General features: G+C 43.8%; 1 protein-coding gene across 1 annotated transcript in view; it reads left to right on the forward strand.

Annotated features, from left to right (window-relative positions):
* The window catches only part of chrnb5b (cholinergic receptor, nicotinic, beta 5b), a gene marked incomplete at both ends in the record, with an annotated part of 49,147 nt that overhangs the window by 22,240 nt on the left and 6,901 nt on the right, over positions 1-20,006 (forward strand). Inside the window, 3 exons of the mRNA XM_080745856.1 lie at positions 8,523-8,668; positions 15,691-15,735; positions 19,537-19,646. Of these exons, the coding sequence (XP_080601982.1) occupies positions 8,523-8,668; positions 15,691-15,735; positions 19,537-19,646 (301 nt within the window). The remainder of the gene's footprint in view (positions 1-8,522; positions 8,669-15,690; positions 15,736-19,536; positions 19,647-20,006) is intronic.

A 20,006-nucleotide genomic window follows, 5' to 3' on the forward strand; every position in this document is an offset into this window, starting at 1 on the left:
CATTTAAAAAATGATTTAAACTAGTGAAAACAGTCGATCTACAAGCACACAACGCCTCGCACCGCGAGGCGTTGTGTGCTTGTAGATCTGCTGTTTTCACTACTTTTGTGCGACAGCCTTGTATGATGAAGCAGGGCTTTGCTTTGCGAAAAAATGTAGGAAATTGAAACTTGGAGATGCGAGGTTTCTGCCCGACAGTGACGATTTACTTTGTTGGCCGCCCAGCCCCCAAAATGGAACGAAGGCCGACATTTTATTTTTATTTTTTTCCTAATGGCAGGCCTGGACCGGCCGGGAAGGAACCGGCCGTTCGGGAGTTGTCCCGCTTTTCCCAATGGCCAGCACGTCCCTGGAGGAGAGAGACAGAGAGAAGGAGAGAGAGAGAGAGGAGAGAGAGAGACAGACTTCTACTTGAGCCTCTAACCACCTGTCACAACACAACCTGGCCACAATACGACTTCCGGTTGTTTCTCGCTGAAGTGGAGGAAGTGCTGCGTTTAACAGAAGTTACGTCATGTTCAATTCCACTGGGGAGACAGCGTTTTTTTTTCTTTCGTGCCTTTAACAGATTTCGTTGGTGTGACGTGTTTGTTATTTGTTTGCTGTGCCTGCGAGCACAACCCGAGAGGAGAAAAAGCGAGAGGGAGAACAGAAAAATGTTGCTGCGGGGAATAGATTTTCAGGAACCGCACTGTGATTGGTCGAAAAAACTTCCGGGGAAGCTCACTTCCGGGGAAGCTCACAAGGCGGAAGTTGAGCGGTCTCTGCCTGATATTGTCACCAGGCTTTTCTCTTCGCAGATGAGTAAAACCTGGCTACGCGAGGCTAGTCACAACATGTCTGCTTGTTTAATTGAAATATTATACCATTTAGATTGTACAGTGCCTTGTGGCGTGCCTAGTAGGGATATAACAATATTGTCATTATTGTGACTCAATATTATCATGGGCCTGTGACGGCATCTAACTACCAGGCACTCCAGATGAATTCATTTTTATTTTGTTTGAACAGCAGCGGAGTAATGACAGAAACACCCTAGTTTGTAGAGACTATAGGGCCTTTCTATGTGGAGTTTGCATGTTCTCCCCGTGTCTCCTAGGGTTGATACCCTCACAAAAACATGCAGTAATCCTGGTCTCAATAATACCTCCCCCTGGCCAGCCGGGGCGCCTGATGGAGGGGAAAGGAACTGGTTGGAAAAACGACGTGTTCCTTCCACGCGCTGCGTCCATCACAGGGAAATCCCCCCTGTCAGGTGAAAAGAAACAACTTGGACTACTCATGCATTGAAGGAAGCATGAGGTCAGTCCGTTGTCTCTCCAGGCGCGGCAGAGGGAGAGCAGAGCCCAGGATTACATAGGCAATTGGCACTGGGTGGAAATGGGTTGCAAAATTGTGGGATAAAAATTAAAAAAAAAAGAAAAAGTTTGTAGAGACTATCGCTGATCAAATTATTTAGCTAAACATCTAATGTGTTGTTGGCTGAGCAACACAGCCTTGTCATTTAGCTTAGCAGCTAGCTTAGCCTTAGTGAAACAGTGCTGACAGCGCTGTTCCAAGAGACAGAAGCTAAAGTGGCAACAAATCTCATTAATCACATGAACCATAGTATTCTATTCCTATTCTGAGCATGTTCATGTTCTAAGCACACATAAGTGAACATTTGGAATATATATATATCCACAAGTTTCCGCTGGAGTTTACTGGAGACTATCGGGACCGAACTTCCGGGTTTAACAGCAGACATACAAGCTCACGTCGCAGATGCAAAGTTGTGAGCTTGTAAATCGGCGCTGGAAGCTTGGTACAGACGTCTGCGCAATGCACTATGGGGCGTTGGAAACTCGTGGATACATAATTTATTTTAAATAGTGTGATACATTTTGGATTTTTGGTATTGTTAGATCCCTGGTGTCTACAGAATCTCTCTTCGGTGGAGAGGGATTCAAAAAGACATCTTTCGTGATTTGAAATGAAAGATAAATGGGAGGGCTCATTTGTTTCAAACCACCCACTCCAGGTTGAAGCTCTTTGACCCAGCAGGACATTGTAATGGGTGGATTACATGGGTGAAAGCAGTGCTGTGGAAGGAAACAGGATTTTATTTGTGTGCATGTGTGTTTGTGTCACTGCTAATGTGATGTGTCATATGAACCATACGTTTTGCATTCAGTTATCGCTCATTATCATACTACACGCAGGGAAGAGTACGTAGCATGGCATGATGTTAATTGACATGAGCACAAGTGCGTGTGTGTCAGTCAGTGTGTGTGTGTGTGTGTGTGTGTGTGTGTGTGTGTGTGTGTGTGTGTGTGTGTGTGTGTGTGTGTGGTGGGTGGCATGTGTGTGTGTGGCCTTTTGTGTGTTGGACTGTAGACTAAATCTGTAATTACTGTACATCTGAACTGTTGGTGAGATCACAGACGTGCACATTATAGGGGATAAGCACCATGCTACTGTACATCACTGCAGCACCAAATGGGTGGGATATCTTCTCGCAGCACGACATTTAAACATCGGGTCACTACACACTGACTTTGTGTGTTTTTCTGTGAGTACCGTATGCGGGAGTGTGTGTGAGAGAGAGTGTGCTGAATAGGTTTCCATACATTGATAGTATGCTTCTTAGCTGTGATCCGAGATGGTCAGAGTGACAGATAATTCTCTTTCCTTCAAATAGTAGAATGGTGTTTCCAGCAACAGCAGTAGTGACGGCAGACATCCCAACTTGGAGATCAGCATTTGCGGGAGGTCCCATGTACCCGTTCACGTGCACGGCTGCACGCGCTGTCTCGGATTTTACTCTTTTTTTTTCTACGGTTAAAAACGGTTAAAAAAGGTTAAAAGCGGTGTAATCGGGTTAATTTATAGCATGAGGTCTTACCTACTGTATTTGGGAGAAAGTTCTGTCAATCTCACAGTGAGACACAACAGCCTGCCTGCAGGCTGCCGTGCGTCGCACAGGCTGACACAGCTACAGTATATGTCCAGCGAAAAAGAACGGACAGTTGTAAAGTACTGTTATTTTATTCATATTAAGCAAGACCTGTCAAAACCTGTCTGTTTACTGTTATGAGCAGAATGAGAGCCCAGTCTTTGCATCTGAGACCAGTGGTTGGTCACTTTTAGACGCCCACATCTCCCACATCTAATGACAATCGTTCATTATACCAACCTGTTGCACATTGTGAAGTTGTTTACAAAAATACACAGTAGCTACTACGGGAAAATAATGTTGTTGGTGTATACAATATACCACACGTTATGCACATACAGCTGAGGATGCTTTTTTCATCCTCTTTGCTCTTTTTGCCTTTAGCACTCTCTTTCTTTCCTATGTCATTATTACTTATTGTTACTTATTTTATCTTTAGATTGTTGTTTTTGTTGTTTTAAAGGAGCATGAAACACAAAATCACTTTTTCTATATATATTATATAAATGAGTCACTTATGATAGGGAGCAGTGATATGGTTCAGTTTGCCAATAGCCTTGTGGATTCAAAGCTTTCTGCTGGTCTCTGCAGCTATTTCTGTTTACTTCCAGTTTCTAGAAGAAAAGAAAACTTTGGCGCCACTCATTAAATATTAGCTATCATTGTTCTGGAGTGCAATGTGACGTTGGCATATCTAATTAATATTAACGTTTGTTTAACACTTATGTTGCAATGATTTTTTCTCTTCAATGTCTCGCGTTGCCATGGTTACCATAGACTTCCATGTAATTGTGCAATTGTGTAAAAAGTGCACGCCCATGCCTAGATGATGCACCACGTGTGTAGATGCTGTTCACAGCTTTCAAACAAAAAAATCCGCTTGGAAATCCGTTCAGGCATTCATGATTTATGGGCCATTATGTTTTCTTCAGATGTAAACAAACATGGCTGCCATGTTTGAAAGTAGCCATAAATTATAACTTCCAGCAGAGGGTGCTAATACTCGGACGTTTTGTCTCTCCTGGAGTTATAAGCCAGAGTCATATGGCTCTCGCTGGATGAGCCCCAACGTCCATACTACGCTCAAAACATGTACATATCAATAAGTTGCTCACCGATCCGTCGAAACAGCGTTATATCTACCGGATCGCCCACTCGTTGGCATGTGTTAGTCCATATGTTTCTAATAAATTAATGTTTACTAAAACTTCTCTGAGACTCGCGTTTCCTCGTCGGAATGTTTCCGCATATAGAGCGCTTCAGAACTACAGAACGTTGGAATACTTCCGCATACAAAAACGTCATGTCCTAGTATGAGCAAATCGCAACGGCGATCAACGTCACGTGATATGTAGCCTCGCGTAGCCAGGCTTTTACTCATCTCGCGTGATATGTTCGGCCATTTTACCCAAGCAGTTCAAAAACAAGGAAAGCGATGAGACTCAAAGAAGTTTTAGTAAACATTAATTTATTAGAAACATATGGACTAACACATGCCAACGAGTGGGCGATCCGGTAGATATAACGCTGTTTCGACGGATCGGTGAGCAACTTATTGATATGTACATGTTTTGAGCGTAGTATGGACGTTGGGGCTCATCCAGCGAGAGCCATATGACTCTGGCTTATAACTCCAGGAGAGACGTAACCTCCGCATATTAGCACCCTCTACTGGAAGTTATAATTTATGGCTAGTTTGAAAGAATGGGTTGGTATGGGGGTTAAACATGCAATTTCGCGATCGCGATCATGCCTAATACATTTCTGGAGGTCCAAAAAAAAAATTTGAAAAAAAAATTTTTGAATTTTTTTTTTTTTGTTTTTTTTTTCAAAAACGGCCCAAACTCGGGAAACTCGGGGTTGGCACAGCGTTGGTATCAATACAAACTCGGGAAACTCTGGGTTGGCACCAGATGTGTTAATATAGAGTTGTATCAAGGGGGGCGTGGTTTCATTCTGCCCTTGTTGTGGCGTCTCGTTGTGTTGTTCAGAGCATAGACTGTACTACTGTAGGGCTGTCGCAGTGGGCAGGCACTTGTTGATTAGATTCGGCAATTCCATGTTCTATAACCAGACAAAATGTGCAAGTATTTTACAAAGAAGCTGGCTGAGCTTATCCATGGACACACTTTCTCCAGCTTTGGACTGTTTACCACGGAACCGAAGAAGAAGTGATGCTAAGCTATCGCCGATAGCTATTTTCTGTGTAGTGTGTGTGTGTGCGTGCATCGTGACAGCGCGCACACACACACACACACACACACACACACACGAATAGCAGATCTACAAGCTCACAACGCGTCGCGAAAGTGACGCGTTGTGAGCTTGTAGATCGGCTATGTAGCCGAGCTAAATCAGCTAATAGCCGTAGCAGCAGCAGCCTCTCGTAAACACGTTGGTTTCGGCTATTTTGTGACTGTAGTGTGTGTGTGTGTGTGTGTGTGTGTGTGTGCGTGCGCGCACTGTCACCACACACAAACACGTGTCACACGCGCGCACACACACACACACACACACACTACACTGTCACAAAATAGCCGAAACAAACGTGTTTACATAAGAAGCTTCTGCTGCTACGGCTATTAGCTGATTTAGCTCGGCTACATAGCCGATCTACAAGCTCACAACGCGTCTCGAAAGCGACGCGTTGTGAGCTTGTAGATCTGCTGTTTTTCGTGTGGACGTTGTGTGTGTTTGTGTGTGTGTGCGCGCGTCACGACTAGGGTTGGGACTCGTTAGGATTTTAACGATTCCGAGTCCTTAGCGATTCCCTCTTAACGATTCCGGTTCCTAACGGTTCTCTTAACGGTTCCAATATATATATTTTTTCATATTTTATGACACTGACGCTTCTGTATGTCCTATAGAAAAATAAAACATGAACGAATGAGACCATTTAACAGTAGTTGTTTACATAAGCCTAATGGGCGTTCAAATAAATAATAATTTAGGTATAGTTGTTGTAATACAAATTTATATTGTAATATAATCACAGTTAAGGGTCAATTTGTTTCTTACCGATAGGGCTACTTTTGTGTAATTGAAAATGTAGATATATTCATGTGGTGTGTGGTGTGGTGTGGTGTGGTACTAAAGCTGCAGTGGAAAAGGGGCTATTGTGAAGTCAGGTTTCTAAACGTCGCGCCCATCTGTATGTTTAAGGCTTTAAGCGTTGGTTAAAATAGCTGATCTACAAGCTCACGTTGTCTTGTGGATGCGACGCGTTGTGAGCTTGCAGATCAGCTATTTTCGGCATGCAACACAGCGAAGTAGTCAGGCTTTACTTGCGTTGCAACTTGCAAAGACGTAACAAGGAAGAAGAGAAGCACCCAGGCAGACGGCACAGAGGAGCGCCTCAGTCCGCTCACATATCAACTTTCGCGAGGTCTTCTGCAGCTGCGGGTGTTATTTGGAGCATAATGTGAAATGTGAATGAAAAGAAAGATGCGAGGACAGAAGTCAGAAGACCGCGGACCGAACGAGCGAACGAGCCTACGAGCGCCGCTCATGGACGTCAGAATGAACGCGCTTCCAGTGAGCTGAAGTACAGCCAAACTTTGGAAGACTTCTGTCTCTTCGGCACCATGCTGTTTGTTTATCACGCTGCTTGTTGGTGTGTTCAGTTGTCGTCGCTCTCACTCGCGCTGCTCAGTGACGCTTGGACATTCCCAGCATTCTTTCTGTAGAGGTGGCCTGACGTCACCACAGCTGCTTGCAATGGAATGCGCTGATGAGACCCGTTAAGAGAATCGGACCGGCAAAAATGATTGACCCGGTTCTGGACCCGCTATCATGGAACCGGGTCCTAAAAAGAACCGGTTTCGGGTCCCAACCCTAGTCACGACACACACACACACACACACAGGCTACGCACACTACACACATACAGAAAATAGCTATCAGCGTTAGCCTAGCAGTAGCGTCCGTCCTTCTCCGGTTCCGTGTAAAACAGTCCAGAGTTGGAGAAAGTGTGTCCATGGATAACAGCTCAGACAGCTTGTTTGTAAAATACTTGCACATTATAATTGGTTATAGAACATAGAGTTGCCGAATCTTTATACTTTTTACACCTCCAATGGCTGGTTTTAAAAAATGTTTCCGAAATGGAAACAGCAACGTGCCTACTGCTGACAGCTTCGCTCTGTCTCTCTCTGATAGAACACGCATTACTCCGCCCCCTCCCCCCACAGCAGCAGATAACCACGCCTACATTTCAGATTTCTTTTCATGTTCTGAAATCCCATAAAACAAATTAGAGGCGGGGTTTCAGGCTCCTTTAACTACTTTTATTTTATATATACCACTGCATTGTCTGAAGGAAACTGAACAAAAAATAAGTTTTACTCTCATGTACATGTACAAAAGACTTTAAAGGTGATACACCATGAAATTTCACTTTTCCTATTTTAAAACCTTTTTTTGGGGTCCCACTAGCACCTTCTATCCTCACAAAGTCCCATTTCTGACCGTTGTGTCTTTCTCTGGTTTTGAGAAGGCAAAGGTTAAAAGTATCCCACGGGTTCTCAAAACAGGCTATCCAGATTTGCTGCCGATTGTGACGTCATCTGCCGATTGTGATGTCATCATAAAACAAAAATATCAAAAAAACTTTTTCAATTTTTTTCAAAAAGATTTTGGGGGGGTGGCGCAGTTCAGGCCAAAGGTGGTACTGCAGCTGAAATGCTCTGAGAGCCATTCAAAAATGAGAGAGGCTCTCTATTCAGGAGTGGTAATTTAGCCTCAAACCTTTTGAAAAACGTTTTTGGGACATAAACAATATGACATAAATACTTTTTAAATGCATGGTGTATCACCTTTAAGTCTAGAACTCCACTGAGAAAACCCATTTGCTGATGCACTACCTCTACAGTATTGTGTGCAATCGATAATTATGGTCAAGGGCTAGAGGAGTCATGGGGTGACCAAAGTCAGTAGGGTCCATTGTGAATAATAATATTTGCAAGTCAAGGTAAAAAAAAATAGTAACTCACGGGGATGATGAAATAAATGTGTTATTGATTGTACATTTTTGTTGAATTCTGAACGGAACTGGGAATTGTGATACGGGGTACAGTCATGCAAGGCACAGGCTGTGACTTCTTTTCTTAGGACAAAAGAAGGGTACATGGGACACTTGACAAACACTTTATAGACTCTGGTCAGTTGTTTACTCTTTCACTCTTTATCGTTTTCCTTTGGCTATGTGGGTGTAATAGTATTACATCATTGTTGTCCTCGTATCTCCAAGTTTAAAATTTGTATGTTCTTTCGCAAAGTAAAGCCCTGCTTCATCGTAAAAGGCTGTCGCACAAAAGTAGTGAAAACAGCCGATCTACAAGCACACAACGCCTCGCACCGCGAGGCGTTGTGTGCTTGTAGATCGGCTGTTTTCACTAGTTTGAATCATTTTTAAAATGAAAAATGCTAAAACGAATGGTTTTGTACATACAAGGTTTTCACCTGACAACGACGATATGCTTACTGTATGTTTTTCTGTGTGTGTGTGTGTGTGCGTGTGTGCGTGTGTGTGTGTGTGTGTGTGTGTGTGTGTGTGTGTGTGTGTGTGCGCGTGCGTGCATGCGTTCAGCTGCCTTGGGCGCAGAGGTGGAAGAGAAGCTGGTGAACCACCTGTTGTCTCCAGAGCGCTACAACAAACTCATCAGACCTGCGGTCAACAAGAGCCAGCAGGTCACCATCTCCATCCAGGTGTCCCTGGCTCAGCTCATCAGCGTGGTGAGTAGGGATGATAATCGAAAACCGGTTCCTGTTGAGAACCGGTTCTCGGTGGATCAGTTCCTTGGAATCGTTAGCCGAAGTCCTTAATGATTCCGCTATCGATGCCATTGCACATGTGCAGCGTTGGGGAAGTTACTTTGAAAGCGTAACCTGTACAGTTACAAGTAACTCACCATGGCAGTAACTTGATCAAGTTAAAGTTATACCCCTGGAGAAAATATAACTTATATTTTCTTATAAAGTTTCAAGTTACATAGAAAAAGTAACTGAGTAACTTCAAGTTTTTTCAGTGTTAAATTGAGAAGGTACACGAAACAAAATATAATATCCTACAAAAAAAGTCACATGCCTGCAGAAATATGCCTCTCAACTGAGTTTTATGTTTCATTTCAAAAAGGTTCTTTAGTAACATCTGTGTTCCTAAAATAAAGTAAAAAAAAAAAAAATATATATATATATATATATATATATATATATATACCTGTATATACATGATCTCGACATTTGATCGTCAATCTTAACAAAACTTAAATGTAAAATTATAACTTTGCTTGTAACTTCTTGTAACTTGAGCCAAAAATGACACAAAAAGTATCTTAGTTACTTGACGAGTTACAGAAATATGAATGTAACTCAGTAAGTTACAGCAAAATGTAACTTAGTTACGTAACTCAGTTACATGTAACTTTAACTTCCCCAACACTGCACGTGCGATGACGTCACACACACGACACACTGCCTTGTTTTGTTTAGAGACTTCTTGGACGCAGCCAACAAGTCGTCTAGGCAGAGGAGTTCTAAAGTTTCACCCAGGTTTTTTCATCTCACTCACGTCACTTTGTCTGCTGACCTCACTCAGCAACGAAATAAACAGAAAATAAACAAAAAATAAAACAATTCACAGGAGGCAAGCAGTGAACACCCCATGATGTGCACTGCAATGTAGTTTCAAATGCACTACATAGCAGGCGCTTTTTGAGAGTGAAAGAATAAGAAGACACGTGTGACATGTGTGATCTGGGCAGCTTGCCCCAGGAGGGAATAGTAGTTAGGGAAAGTTAGCCTCTTGCTACTTCAATCTGGGAACTAAATCTAAATGACTAGCTTTCTTCACAAATGTGTTCTACTAGGTGTCTACTATCACCTCTGAACTTTGTCAAACCCAACTCCCTTGACATACTTTGTGAGAGCCAATCAAAGTTGGGGGTATCGGGATACCCAGGGCCTGGGATTAAAGGGGGAAAAATAATAAATGGCCAATATGAACGTATGAGGTGTGTAATTAGGGTATTGTTGGGATGCTGAATCCATTCCAACTATTAGTTATCAGTAAAAATGACTCCTTGGCCATAAAAAATGCCTAAATGGCTAAGGCTTAGCCAATCATGTCATTCGAGTTCACCTGTGTCCTGTTAGTCCCTGTTTTAAACCCCCTGTTTGAGTGTTCCTTGTCAGATTGTATCATGTTATCCTGTGTGTCATGATGTGTGCTTACCCACCTAATCTTGAATAGTTTTCATGAATTCAAACCCTACTCCAACTTTTTTTTATTGCAAATATTATATGTCTCATGGACAGACATAAGTAGCTGTGGCCTATGTTATGGCCAAGGAGTCATTTTAACTGAAAACTAATGGTTGGAATGGATTCAGCAGCCCAAAAACACCCTAATTACACACCTCATACGTTCATATTGGCCATTTTTTATTTTTTCCCCTTTAATCCCAGGCCCTCGGGATACCCAAAACTTTGATTGGCTCCCACAAAAGTATGTCAAGGGAGTTGGGTTTGACAAAGTTCAGAGGTGATAGTAGACACCTAGTAGAACACATTTGTGAAGAAAGCTAGTCATTTAGATTTAGTTCCCAGATTGATGTAGCAAGAGGCTAACTTTCCCTAACTATAGGGAACAATGGTAGTTTAGTTCCATTCCTGATGAAAATCTGACTGAAATGTTGAGGGTGCAACACTCTAACTGCCGCGCATGCACACCTATGCACGCGCGCAACTCTTTTAGTATTGTGAAAAAATTAGGGCTGGGATGCGATTACATTTTTTAATCTAATTAATTACAGGCTCTGTGATTAATTAATCGCAATTAATCACATTTTAATCGCACACCGATATTTGACCTGAGAAGCATTTCTTTTCAAGTAAAACACATTTTGTACGAGTGAATCAACAAGTGAGTTTTTTAAATCGAAATTTCGCATCCACTGGACCAAGCAAAGCGCTCTGATCGGCTACTTCTCCCTTTGCGTTTGTTGTCTCTTCTTGGTTGGTGCATCGCTATGATCGGTGTGCCCGAAACTGAAGGTTCTGTGGTGCAAAAACTAAGTGCGATTAAAATGCGTTAATTTTTTTAATCGCGTTAATTTTCTGTAATTAATTAATCGCAATTAATCAGTTAAAATCCCAGCCTTAGAAAAAATTCTAACCCTTCCTCTATGAGGAATTTAGGCGCAACACAATACAGCATGCGCTGAGCAGATGGCTCCATTCAATAACACTAATCCTGTGCCTGGGGGTGTGCACAGTATATTATATGAGTGCACAGTATATGAGTGCACAGTATATGAGTGCACAGTATATGAGTGCACAGTATATGAGTGCACAGTATATGAGTGCACAGTATATGAGTGCACAGTATATGAGTCCACAGTACATGAGGGCTTGAATGTCCCTGAGGAGTCTCATAAGTAATGTTGGAGAACCCAGACCGGTGCCCGTTGGGCAGAATAGTCACCGTTGACGTCCAGTTGTTAAATGGCATAACCTGCCGTACCTCCGTGACAAATTGTCGGAAGTAGAGGTCTTCACGGGGGGCCCCGACCCCGAAATTACCCGAATACCCAAGAGACCCGTATAGGGTTCGGTCAGTGTTTTATCATAATCACTCGAAGCCGGGTCGGAAGGGTCTAATAATGGTATTACCCGAGTGGACCAAGAGAACCCGTACTGTCTGTGTGACGTGTGTGTTCTTTCTGCTTTTTTATGCAAACTGTTAATTTTTATTTTTTATTTAACCTTTATTTAACCAGATAAAAACACATTGAGACATGATCTCTTTTTCGAGTGTGACCTGGCCAAGAGGCAGAAATAAAAAATTACACAATCCTTGCTTACATACAAGACATCACAACAAAAAAATAGAACATCCATGATACACAAACAGATACCTAAGAACTCAAAATACAAAATGTACACTAAATACTAAACTAGTTTACAATTCACAGGTAGCAGTACACGCACAGTATGCCCAATGAATGTACCCAAAGGAAGAGATCACAGAGCAAATTAATTACAGGTCTGAACAAGTGCAAGCGTTTGTAGATCTGTCTAGAGTGATTCTCTTAAAACTTCTCAAAGGAATAAACACAGCCAATTTGAGTCTGGACTCAAATGGCCCCTGGTCATTCCATGACCAGGGGCCAAAAAAGGAGAGGCTTTTTTTGCCTCCCTCAGATGAGAATGCAGGTACTACACAGCGTAACCAGGCATTTGATCTGAGATTTAGCCCATTCTTGACCAGTACAAATTTGGAGAAAATGTAAAAAGGAAGCTCACCAAGTAAGGCTTTGTATACAAAATTCAACCAATGTTGTAACCTGCGAGATGTCAATGAAGACCAATCAACTGCAGCATACAACATGCAGTGATGAGTCCTGAAAGGCGAATTTGTTATGAATCTCAGAGCTGCATGATGATAATAAAGCAATCAATCAATGTGTGTGTGCTGTGCGCGCTGGCGTGCGCTCTGATCAGGAGAATGAATGGACTGAAGAGCAGTTTAACATGTGTGCTGCTTTAGGCTGACCAAGGAGCAGGTCAGTTAGCCGCGAGCCAGCGACATGAATGGCTGTGTAACTGTGAGTTGATTATGCTGGTCCGTAATGCAACGCATGCGTGATGCGTAGCTGCTCCAAGGCAGGTCGCAGGCTGCTGCCCGGCTGATGAGAAAGCACCAGCGTATCATCATGACAAACAAACCGAAAATGACTTACATCTGGACATATAGATAGCATATATAATATATAATAGCATAAAGCATCCCTTTCTCCCTGGCTTTTGTTTGGAGTGAGCATACTCAGTTAGCGCACGGCTGCAGTGAGTGAGTGGATCGCTGCACATGAATGGCAGAGGCACGCACAACTAAGGGGCTTTAATCCCTACTACTAATTCAGAGCGATTATTTTTCGATTATTCCGCGATAGAATCACATTTACACTGCTTCTAAAGACTCCACCTTTTGCACAAAAATCGCGCATTTTTACCCGAATGTTCTTAGCTGCTTCTCCTGAAGCTATGGTATTTGCACGATGTACACTTTGTACAAAAGTAATGTGTAAGTTTACTGAGCATATCTTTCCCGGAAGTTCTCCTACGCAATTTTCGTCACGAAAGTATCAGGTTACAGTTTGCTTCAAGCCTCAAGCAGCGACGCAGCGAGACTGCCCCCCCCCCCCCCCCTTCCTCCGAGAGAGAGGGAGAGGGAGAGGGAGGGAGGGAGACAGTGAGCTGGAATATAGGCTACCCCTCTCCCACTACTTACATTGCGCGTGGAATGGATCCAAGTACAACATTAACCTCTATGCTGGATGTGTGAATCACCTTAAAACAGCGATGTTTGACGAGACACACGTGTGTTTGTGTAGTCCGTTAATAACAAGCATGGTACGTTGGTAGCGATACTTTTGTACTTTTACTTGAGACCTGAAGTTGGGAAGTGTTACCGAATATGTGTCGTGTTTCTATGCGAGTCTAGAATGTAACTCGACAAGTGTTATCCTTATGCATAGATTAAAAGCTGCCATTTCATTTGCCTTGATGTTGAAAGTGAGCTTGATGTTGAAAGTGAACACGTAACGTGTGAAATCAGTGGTGGACATTTTAGACTGAAGTAAAAGTATCAATGAGCAGAGTGAGACCAGCACAACAGAACAGAGTAGCTCAAACGGGACCAATAGTTTGTCAATAGACAGTGTCCACTCTTGCTGTAGCCTCGCGTAACCCATGAGTCCCTGCATGGGCTATAGTGCGCACACATGACAGATTTGGTGAGAGGCTGATAGCCTATTCATTCACTTCACCTATATACCCAGACAGTACAGCGACATAACGCCGATACCTACTCAACCTCTGTAACAAAGGAGGTTTGCTCATTGGGATGATGCATTTGCGACGTCGCTTGCCACACGGCACGGATATTTTTAAATTTTCAACATGTTACACCCATAGAGTTATAATAAGTAGGTTACACCACGGACAACCGCTTTTCGCTTGCGTCGCGTGTGTGAGTGAGTGAATGAGTGAGTGTGCGTTCATGCCTCGGAGATAGAGAGAGCACAGATACAGACAGCGTCTATAAAGCTGCGTGAGTATGATGTTTTAAGCATTGTTTCCCAAGTACTGTGTGGGTCTCGACCCACGGGTGGCTCGCGAAATGGGACTGTGTGTGTGTGCCAATGTTGTGTATTGTAATTTGTAACTGCGTCTTCTATTGCAAACAGTGCTAAACTCTTCAATCAATCAATCAGTCTAGATACAACAACCTCGCAAATTTGCCTACAGCCCCCCCCACCCCCACACCACTCAAAAGTCCTCAATTCAACATATAGGCTACGTCAGTAAAAGTACAAAAGTATTGACTGTCAGCCCAGACTACACTGGACACCTTACACAATTGTTCCTGTTTCCTGAGTTATTGGTGTCCGACCAAGTGTGCCTTTTTGTTCATGATAGATATTGACAATAAGGTATTGAAAACATTTTAATCTGAATTAAAACCTAAACCCTTATGTTGATCAAATATAGAGCAGTCCTGCCTGAGCGCCCCTAAACCCCTTATGTTGATCAAATATAGAGCAGTCCTGCCTGAGCGCCCCTAAACCCCTTATGTTGATCAAATATAGAGCAGTCCTGCCTGAGCGCCCACAGGGCGCGAAGCCTTTCTAGTAATCATTAAATGGTCGGGTCTCTTGGAACCTCGGAAATGAACGGATTTCGGGACAAATTTAATGTCACGGGTTAAGTGTAAAAAAAAGAAAGAGCGTCGGAACGGGGCGGAATCGGACGAGACCAGGTCGAGAACAGGTCGGAATCAGAAAGAAATTTGACGGTCCATTTCAATTTCGGGTCAGACCCGTGAAGAGCTCTAGTCGGAAGGCATATCCAGGTATTAAAACGGTCGCTTCCAGCTCTGACTGTACACTGCCTATGGCTCGAGTGGAGCCACAGTGGCATTTGGCCCCTGGCGTTTCGAACACGAATGGGCATTTGTCTGTCCGACGTTTTTCCGGACAGGCCAGCCGAGTAAAGTTTGGATGTCGGATGGACTATTTTAAAGCATGTAGCTACCTTAGAATCACTGACCTACCGTTAGGGACGTGCTGGGCCCCTGATTCAGCCCGGGAAAAAGAGTTGGAGAGGCCCTCATTGCGCGCTGTAGAGAGAGATCTCTCTCTATAGCGCTGCTGCTACTCAAAGATTTGCCATTTCAGATCATGACAAGTGACAAGCCAGTGGGCCAATTACATGAGTTATATTTCGTCATTGTCGGGTTGAAACCTTGTACGTCCAAAATCGTTTGTTTTGTTTGTATTTATCATTTTAAAAATGATTTAAACTAGTGAAAACAGCCGATCTACAAGCACACAACGCCTCGTAGATCTGCTGTTTTCACTACTTTTGTGCTACGGCCTTGTATGATGAAGCAGGGCTTTGCTTTGCGAAAAAATGTACAAATTTGAAACTTGGAGATACGAGGTTTCTGCCCGACAGTGACGATTTACTTTGTTGGCCGCCCAGCCCCCAAAATGGAACGAAGGACGACATTTTATTTTAACATTTTTTCTAATGGCCGGCCTGGACCGGCCAGGAATTAACCGGCCGTTCGGGAGTTGTCCCGCTTTTCCCAATGGCCAGCACGTCCCTGCCTACCGTATGTCTCATGTAGCAGCTACTGTATATTGCTGATGAGCTGTGATGATAACCATGAATGTGTCCCGTCTCTGTTCCAGAACGAAAGAGAGCAGATAATGACCACTAACTGCTGGCTCACTCAGGTGAGGCATCCTCCGTGTTCTACCATGTCTCTGTGAGGCATCCTCCATGTTCTACCATGTCTCTGTGAGGCATCCTCCATGTTCTACCATGTCTCTGTGAGGCATCCTCCATGTTCTACCATGTCTCTGTGAGGCATCCTCCATGTTCTACCATGTCTCTGTGAGGCATCCTCCATGTTCTACCATGTCTCTGTGAGGCATCCTCCATGTTCTACCATGTCTCTGTGAGGCATCCTCCATGTTCTACCATGTCTCTGTGAGGCATCCTCCATGTTCTACCATGTCTCTGTGAGGCATCCTCCATGTTCTACCATGTCTCTGTGAGGCATCCTCCATGTTCTACCATGTCTCTGTGAGGCATCCTCCATGTTCTACCATGTCTCTGTGAGGCATCCTCCATGTTCTACCATGTCTCTGTGAGGCATCCTCCATGTTCTACCATGTCTCTGTGAGGCATCCTCCATGTTCTACCATGTCTCTGTGAGGCATCCTCCATGTTCTACCATGTCTCTGTGAGGCATCCTCCATGTTCTACCATGTCTCTGTGAGGCATCCTCCATGTTCTACCATGTCTCTGTGAGGCATCCTCCATGTTCTACCATGTCTCTGTGAGGCATCCTCCATGTTCTACCATGTCTCTGTGTTCCCTGAACTCCTCATTCTCCATGTTCTACCATGTCTCTGTGAGGCATCCTCCATGTTCTACCATGTCTCTGTGAGGCATCCTCCATGTTCTACCATGTCTCTGTGAGGCATCCTCCATGTTCTACCATGTCTCTGTGAGGCATCCTCCATGTTCTACCATGTCTCTGTGAGGCATCCTCCATGTTCTACCATGTCTCTGTGAGGCATCCTCCATGTTCTACCATGTCTCTGTGAGGCATCCTCCATGTTCTACCATGTCTCTGTGTTCCCTGAACTCCTCATTCTCCATGTTCTACCATGTCTCTGTGAGGCATCCTCCATGTTCTACCATGTCTCTGTGAGGCATCCTCCATGTTCTACCATGTCTCTGTGAGGCATCCTCCATGTTCTACCATGTCTCTGTGAGGCATCCTCCATGTTCTACCATGTCTCTGTGTTCCCTGAACTCCTCATTCTCCATGTTCTACCATGTCTCTGTGAGGCATCCTCCATGTTCTACCATGTCTCTGTGAGGCATCCTCCATGTTCTACCATGTCTCTGTGAGGCATCCTCCATGTTCTACCATGTCTCTGTGAGGCATCCTCCATGTTCTACCATGTCTCTGTGTTCCCTGAACTCCTCATTCTCCATGTTCTACCATGTCTCTGTGAGGCATCCTCCATGTTCTACCATGTCTCTGTGAGGCATCCTCCATGTTCTACCATGTCTCTGTGAGGCATCCTCCATGTTCTACCATGTCTCTGTGAGGCATCCTCCATGTTCTACCATGTCTCTGTGAGGCATCCTCCATGTTCTACCATGTCTCTGTGAGGCATCCTCCATGTTCTACCATGTCTCTGTGAGGCATCCTCCATGTTCTACCATGTCTCTGTGTTCCCTGAACTCCTCATTCTCCATGTTCTACCATGTCTCTGTGAGGCATCCTCCATGTTCTACCATGTCTCTGTGAGGCATCCTCCATGTTCTACCATGTCTCTGTGAGGCATCCTCCATGTTCTACCATGTCTCTGTGAGGCATCCTCCATGTTCTACCATGTCTCTGTGAGGCATCCTCCATGTTCTACCATGTCTCTGTGAGGCATCCTCCATGTTCTACCATGTCTCTGTGTTCCCTGAACTCCTCATTCTCCATGTTCTACCATGTCTCTGTGAGGCATCCTCCATGTTCTACCATGTCTCTGTGAGGCATCCTCCATGTTCTACCATGTCTCTGTGAGGCATCCTCCATGTTCTACCATGTCTCTGTGAGGCATCCTCCATGTTCTACCATGTCTCTGTGTTCCCTGAGCTCCTCAGGGCTCCTCACATCCTCCATGTTCTACCATGTCTCTGTGTTCCCTGAGCTCCTCAGGGCTCCTCACATCCTCCATGTTCTACCATGTCTCTGTGTTCCCTGAGCTCCTCAGGGCTCCTCACATCCTCCATGTTCTACCATGTCTCTGTGTTCCCTGACCTCCTCAGGGCTCCTCACACACACGTGCACACACACCAGATGCAGCTATCTCAGTACACTACTATGTAACATCCCTGCAAGCCAAATGACGTCATGATGACGTTATGATAACGTCCTCCGGTGACTCCGGTGACGTTCAGATCTCGGCCAGATCACAGCCCATTATGGGGATGATCTTCATGTCATTACCAGGATATCATATGGACTTTTTTGTTTGACAGGATTATTGTTATTGTTTGTAATGTTAGTTGAAATATGAGCATATAAGGTTATATTCTGGGACATATCTGACTAGTTATGATATTTATCTGGCCTCGATCGGACCCTCTCTGATTAATCCAGGATGTCCGTTTTCGTGGGCAGGATTTATGTTGGTTGAAATCAGGTGATATTCTAGGCCAGATCTGACTAGTCATGGTTTGACTTGATCTGGCCCCAATCGAGACGTCACTGATTGGTCCAGATCCTGACCGTGCTTGCTGGGATGTGCACTGGGTGTGCGAGCATGTTTGCTTTTGTGTGTGCCTGTGTGTGTGTGTATGTTTTGGAATCGTGAGTGTGTTTATAGACACCATGGTTATGTTGTGTACAGTATACAATGTTGCAATTGCACGCACATTCTTGCATGTGATCTTGTGTGTAGTATTGTGCTTATTACTTACTACTAGGGGTGTAACAATATAGTAACTGTATCGAAATATCGTTTTAAACGTAGAAAATCGAAGTATATCGGAAAACGGCTAAAAATCGTATCGTATCGTTTTATTTTGTATCGCATCGAATCGGCAGTGCAAAGCATCGATTGTATCGATACTACCTACTTGTGCATTGTATTTATCATTTTTAAGAAGAAAAAATTAAAAGGAGAGGTTTAATTACTTTTCCTTTCCATTTAGCTACACTGGTCTATCGATAAATGTGTGTAATCTCTGAGTACATGTCAAGGTGCAGGTTTGTCAATATACAATGTCAATGTATTTGGCAGATAATCACTGTGTTTACTTATTTATATCCATAATATATAATATGTTTCCCTTAAAAACCTGCACTATCCACACCTTTCACACAGATGTAATTTATTTGCTAAATAGTTACTATATCGATTTTAAATCATTGAATCGAATCATATCGTATCGCCATGAATGAACCAATATTGTCCATGCATCGTATCGTCAACCATGTATCGTGATATGTATCGAATCGCTATTAAAATGTATTATACAACAGGTAGTCGGGCAATCAATGGAAAACGGGCTCTCCAACCGTGCATATAACGAGCACAGATGCACTGTCTCTCATCAAGTGAAGAAATCAGCTGCGTTGGTCACGAAAGACAGCAAGCGCGCCTCTCTCCCCACACTATGCTAGGCGGCTGGCTAGCCATTTTCATGTAACGTTCTGGGACATAGTAGCTAAATGTGGCATTAAAAAATTACAAATTCCTAGCTAATATCTTAATTACAATGAAATGAAGTTGACGTGTTTTTTTTTAAGGGCAACAGTTGTATAATCGCAATATTACACTCGAGGGTCTGCATATAACACGGTTATCCTGCACTCCAGCCCTACCTACGGAACTCGCCTGTCGGCTCGTTGCTGCGGTAAGGCTGTCGTGCAGGATAACCGTGTTATATGCACACCCTCTCGTGTAATATTGCTTAATCGTTACACCCCTACTTACTACTGTGTGTTTGTCCCTCAGGAGTGGAAAGACTACAGATTAATGTGGGATCCTGACGAATATGAAGGAATCCAGAAGGTTCGCCTCCCATCACAACATATTTGGCTGCCAGACATCGTCCTCTACAACAAGTATGTTTTGTGTGTGTGTGTGCGTGTGCGTGTGCGTGTGCGTGTGTGTGTGTGCGCTAAAAGCATTGGCTAATAGAATGGTCTATGGAAGCGTGACTACAGGTCCATTTGGTTCCATTAGTAAACTTTCAGAGTTAAATAAACACTGTAAAATGTACTATATATATTTTAGGGTACATTTCGCTCTGAATCTGTAGTCCAGCTTTCAGAGTTAGAATTAGTCCCCCCAGGAATTCGCGATTCCGCGATCACAGAATTTATCGCAGAATTCGCGACCACCCGCGGATTTCTCGGCCATTCGCGGACTTTTCTGACGTCCGCGGAATAACGGTCGCGAGTGGCAGCAGAGCGGCGGGAGTA

This window comes from Nannobrachium achirus, assembly GCF_963921795.1.
Source record: "Nannobrachium achirus genome assembly, chromosome: 17".
Taxonomy (NCBI): Eukaryota; Metazoa; Chordata; class Actinopteri; order Myctophiformes; family Myctophidae; genus Nannobrachium; species Nannobrachium achirus.